The 6,000-nt window shown below is 34.8% G+C and overlaps 1 protein-coding gene across 2 annotated transcripts in view; it reads right to left on the minus strand.

Moving 5' to 3' along the window:
- LOC113063618 (protein kinase C-binding protein NELL2-like) overlaps positions 1-5,100 on the minus strand; it is a 42,130-nt gene extending 37,030 nt beyond the window's left edge. For both annotated transcript variants that reach the window (XM_026233979.1, XM_026233978.1), the window contains exons 1-2: positions 4,786-5,100; positions 3,902-4,030 (exon numbers count right to left, since the gene is read on the minus strand). In XM_026233979.1, the coding sequence (XP_026089764.1) occupies positions 3,902-4,030; positions 4,786-4,837 (181 nt within the window). In that variant the 5' untranslated portion in view covers positions 4,838-5,100. The remainder of the gene's footprint in view (positions 1-3,901; positions 4,031-4,785) is intronic.
- Positions 5,101-6,000: the final 900 nt, after the last annotated feature.

Genomic DNA, 6,000 nt, shown 5'->3' on the forward strand with positions numbered 1-6,000 from the left:
GGAATCTCAGCTGGGGGATGAGGGATACGAGCGACGTAGAGTGTTTGTCTGGTCCAGACGGCATCAGTGCACAGGAGAAACACTTAGCTGTTGTTCCTCTTGGCAGTTGCATGCTCAAATAGCTGATGAATGAGCAGGAATCTGATCCTGGCATTTAAAAGATCCAGTCAGCACCAGGTCTGGCAGAAGAAGTACAATTGTTCCAAACTTCATTCTTTTACCGTTTGCTTCCACCCTGCTCCATCCCCTTTGCTCATTAATTAATTCAGTCAGAACAAGTTATTCAGTGTAACACACTCACACTGAGACTTACATACGCGTATTAGACATTTTTATGTTTACCGTCATTGAGATTCAGCTATAGGTTATTTTTGCCTTTGTGTCCATCAGATTCAAATTAAAAGAGGAAATAATCCAATAGAAATAACATAAAGTAATCTTAATGAAGTATTTCAAAGAATAGTTTATCCAAAAATGTAAGAGTGAATCATTATATTCTGTAGGACATAAAAGGAGACATGTTTAATGCAAAATCATTATATAAGTATTAATAGTGGTCCAAACATCTCATGTGACCAGCATTTAAGTCATTATTCACTGATAATCGTCCAGTCCAGTGTGTTGTAACTGATTCAGTCAGTGAGTTGAAAATGAGTATGTTATTAGTTTAATTCATGAATGAATCATTCAGGATCTGTGAACTGAATCAACAGATTCATTGAAAAGAATCTCATCATTCTTTCATATATGGACCAATTTTATGACACTTTTGGGGATTATTTTGGAGTTTGAAAGACTCAGCCCTCATTTACTTTCATTACGTTGAAAACACTGTACAGGATATTTAAAAATTAATATTTTGTGTTTCAAAAATTGTTTATGGGTTAATAATAACGATAAGTAAAAATTGACAGAATTTTAATTTTTTGTCTATACCTTTAAAATTTTCCTAAATAAACACTATTTTTGTTGACAAATATGACTACACTCCCAGAAACAAAGGTGTGAAGCTGTCTTTGGAGTACAAAGGTACAAAAGCTAAAATATGTACATGTTTGTACCTTATTGATCTATAAATTGTACATATCAGTAGCATTTTAGTACTTTACAAGTACAAATAGAAATGTTCATAGTGACAAACACGCGTCCAAAAATCCAGTAGGCAAATGACATAAGGTGCGTAGATCCAAAAAAATATGATAATACAAAGATGAAATAGATCTGCACTAGTCCAGATTCAGCCCAAAAGGCTTATTTCATTTATTACTCAGAGATCACAAAAATATCTGCAAAAAATCTCAAACATATAACAAAATACAGCAAATACATTTACAAATCATCAAAATTATCCATATACAACTGCAGTATATCAACATAATGTACACAGAAATATTTACCAACAAAAATCTCAAGACTCCAACAAAAGTACATCGCACTAAGTAAGGGTTAATACCCGAAAACATTCTGCACTTTTGTGACCACTGACCAATAAATGAAATAAGCCTTTTGGGCTTAAACCGGACAAGTACAGATCTCTTTCATCTTTGTACTTAACTTAGTACCTTCTGGGGTGACAGGTACTGTATGTACTTTTTTTTTCTATGAACATACTGTGATAAATATGTAACTTTGATAGAAAAATACTCATACCAAGAGAGAAGATTTTGTTCATTCCACCCACCCGCACTTACTCAATAGCACAATGTCTGGCTACAGTGGCACTATAACATGTTTAGCCTTGAATTATCTTTAATATCCCCCCCTCCTCTTCTGCCTCCCTTCTTCTCTTTTCTCCACTCCTCTCCTGTATAAACAGCACAGCATGGATGTCATTGACGTACATTGATAGGTCTCTCATCTGCATTCAGTACATTTATGACCTTGTCTCAAAGCCTGTCTGTTAGATCCCAATTCCGCAATCCCACTGGTATTTACTGGAGTGCCAATCAATACTGCGGAGGTGCCATCTTCCCAAATTAGAGCAAGACTATTGCCTCCACAGATATCAAATGCTTCTGCTTATCATAAAACGTCAGACTTTGTGTACTTTTTTTAACAAATATGTATGCATCCCTTAAGTCTGTCTAATGCAATGTGTATGGGTGTACAGTTGCACACAGCACAATGTATACAGTATGAATACCTTCCCCAGAGCAGCAATGTCTCATACTCCATTCATACTGCAGTGCGGAACAGAACTGATGACACAGATGCTGGCTAACTGCAAACCTAGAACGTTACTGCACGCATAAAAATCCGTCATCATCAGAGGTCATGGGAGTGGTGACAGCATAGTGCTTAAGTTATTAAAAGATTGGTGATTTTGTCCTAAGGTGCCGAATAGCAGTTGAGCCAGAAAGCAGAGAATGACCATCACCATTGTGCCCTTGAGCAAGACACTTAACCCCAAACTGATCAAAGCGGGATGTCAATCTGGATAAACAACCAGCTATAAATCTCCAGAGGGAAACAGATCCTATAGACAGATCTGCTAAAACAGCCCTCCAAATAAACAGAATGGAATGGATTGGAATATAACAGAACAATGAACAGAACAGTTTTAAAGAGCAAGAGAGAAAAAAAAGAAAAAGTAGATCAGAAATTGAATAGAATAAACGGAATAGAACAGAACCCAACAGAACAGAATACAAGAGAAGACAAGAACAGAACAGAATACAGAATACAGCAGACTACTCAAGGAATAGGGAATAAAAACAGAACACAGTAGATCAGAAATAGAATAGAATAGAATAGAATAGAATAGAATAGAATAGAATACATATTCACTAGCATAGAATGCACAAAAAGGACAAAACAAAAATTGATTTATAAAGTAGAGTGAACAGAACAGAACAGAATGGAATGGAGCATAAACAGAGTAGACCATGTGTAGAGCAGGTCTAGACTACACAAAGAATATAGAATAAAATAATAGAATGCAGCAGATCAAACACAGAACAGAATAGAGTAGAATAGAATAGAGCATATATAGAATAGACAAGGTATAGAACAGAATACACTAAAGCAGGTACAGACTACACAAAGAATAGAGTAAAATAATAGAATACAGTAGACCACACATAGAACACAATAGAAATAGAAAATACAAAGAATAGAACAATATAGGACAGAATACACTAAAGCAGGAATAGAATAGAATAGAATAGAATAGAATAGAATAGAATAGAATAGAATAGAATAGAATAGAATAGAATAGAATAGGGACAAGCAGTCAATAACAAAAAAAAAAATTTAAAAATCTGATTTCAAAACTTAGCGGAATACCTTAGTTGGTAACTTTTCTATTCATCATAATTTTAGAAAGAGTAAGAGAGAGGAAAAGAGTATACAAGACTGTAAAGAACAGGAGTCAATTACATGAGAAACTTAATTTTAAAAGCCCTAGAAACCAATTTCTGGTTCAATTGTTTTTGTATTCAACTGGTTCTATTTATCATATTGTAACTCTTGACCCACAAACAGTATCATCCTGGCATTCAGAGTGAGCCATGGAGCCAGATGTTATTCCCTTCTTTACTCGCTGTCCTCATTAACTACATCTCCTGAATGGGATGACAATTCTTTGATGGGCAAGAACTTGCTGCTCAACACAGGAGCCTGTTTACTCCTGGGATTGATGCTTCAGTGTTGAGTTGATCCATTTTTCATGAGAGATTAAGTGGGATCTGGAATTATGCCGTTCTAAACCAGCTGTCTGCTTGGCTGTTTCCTCTCACCAGATGTTGACAATAGATTCCAATTTCTCTAAATTGATGAAGCTCACTGTGAATGCTTTTTTTTCTGAAAAGCTGCTGTGACATCAGTTACACTATGATGCTTAAACTAAAACAGAGAACCACATGCTTGCTTGATTGACTTGTTAAATACCAGTTACACGCACCTTCAAACAGATATGCTCTGCTCTCATTGTGGAACCCCTGGACCTGGGAGACTCCAGCACTTGACCTCACAAGATCAAACTCCTGGAAGATATCCACATGTAATCCTGGATCAACCCCCAAACCTGAAACTAAAGACAATAAACAGAAGTTATCATTTACAAACACAATTGAATAAAAGCAATTAAATATAGACAGTCACGGAAAGAAAAAATAAATACTTTAATATAAATATCTGCTTTTGTGTATTTATATACACAGATGACCACAATAATAATACATCTAGTAAAATAGAAAACCGCATAATATATTAATTTACATGCAAGTTAATCTACACTGAGCATAATAAACTCAGTTTTCAGTTTTACTCACACAAACTCCAAAACAACATCTAAATGAATTTTATATTTACTGTGGATCAAAACATCCAGATTTATATAACTGATTGTTAAGATTTTTTTTCAACTGAAATATTAGCTATACTTACAGATTATAGCTTACAGAAAATATAAATTTAATACATATTAAATGTTCTAATATATATTAAAATATGCAGCCTTGAATAAATTCGAAATAATAATTATTAATTACATAAATTAAAGCTTTACAGTATTAAATGCATAACTTTTTTTTACATTTATGGTAAGCTAACTTACAGTTGATTACAGGTATTCACCGTTGTATTTGTATTCGTTTTTTATCTGTATTATACGTTACATATTGACATTTATATAGAATATTTCCATATTAAAATTTCGGTTGCTCAAATTATAAACCTAGGTGTAACCATCCACTATGCAAAATATAAGCATCCTATAACCATATAAGCGCCCATCCCGTTGCCGAAATTCGCCATCAATAAGACGTTTGGCAAATACAAGCTTACCGCAGAAAAATCCGAGAGTGCAAAGCGCAAAATAAAGTTTGAATAATCCCATTGTGAAGGAGGTGAGAGAAACGTCTATTCCATCATGCTGCTGTTCTGCTGGAAACTGAGCGAGATGCGCATCAGTGATACATCTCCAACAAACGCATCCTCAAATCTCCATAACACCTGGACAAAACTTTAGCAAATAAACACTGAGATATAAAGCAAGAGTGAAAACTCCATCAGGCGAAAATTCAGCTTCTGAAGATGCAGTGTACTCTTGTGAATGAACGGTCAGCGGAGAGATGCAGGTGCGTCTGTCCTCCCTTACAACCAACCAGAGAGAGAGAGAGAGAGAGAGAGAGAGCAAACGCACCTGCCGCTCACAAATCCTGCCATCTGCTGGTCATGCACATCAACATCTATCAAAATTAACACAAAATTTGAAGTTTGCAGAAACATACAGTACGCTTACAATACAACACACATAATAGCTTTTATTAAAATAGCTTTTCAAATAGCTCAAATAACCTGTCATTGATGAATATCCTATGGTTGAATTTTTCCTTGTAGGCTTTAAATGTGTATTTCTGTTTCATGAATTTTATTGTCCTTACAGTTGTTTACCTAAGTGTTTACATTTCGCTAAAAGCAATAACACCAATTCTTATTTGTCTGAAATGTAGCCTGTGAAATCATCCACCTTTTTTCTTAACACTTAGCCTAATTTCCTGTGAATGTGCAAGACTTCAGATTCATTAGCTGCTAAAGAAGAAACAAATAAAGGGTGAAACTTTTATGCTACAAACCAGTGTGATTCTGATTACGATAATAAATTACAGTAACATGATAACAAATGCCAGTTTGCAATATCAAGCAGCTGCAAAACGTACTGTTTCTGTTCACCAAAATTAACTGGAAACCAATGACACCGGAAGTCTCGCACATTTCAAGATACGAATGGCCGCGTAATACAGTTAAGACTTTATAATATATTAAGGATTCTTAAAATTACTCTGATAGTTTTATCAAATGTATAATATGTCACCAAGATGTCTAAAGACTGCATGATCTGGAAAGCATCTGTTTTGTTTAGCATCTGACAGACGTCGGTAAGATGTGTTACACACATTCTAAATCATAAACTTATTAAAAGTATCTAATAAACTGCTATTTGACATCTAAAAGGATGAGGATGCAGATGAGCAAACACTTTTATAAATCCGTCCTGCA

Source organism: Carassius auratus, chromosome 4 (assembly GCF_003368295.1).
Source record: "Carassius auratus strain Wakin chromosome 4, ASM336829v1, whole genome shotgun sequence".
NCBI classification, from domain to species: Eukaryota; Metazoa; Chordata; class Actinopteri; order Cypriniformes; family Cyprinidae; genus Carassius; species Carassius auratus.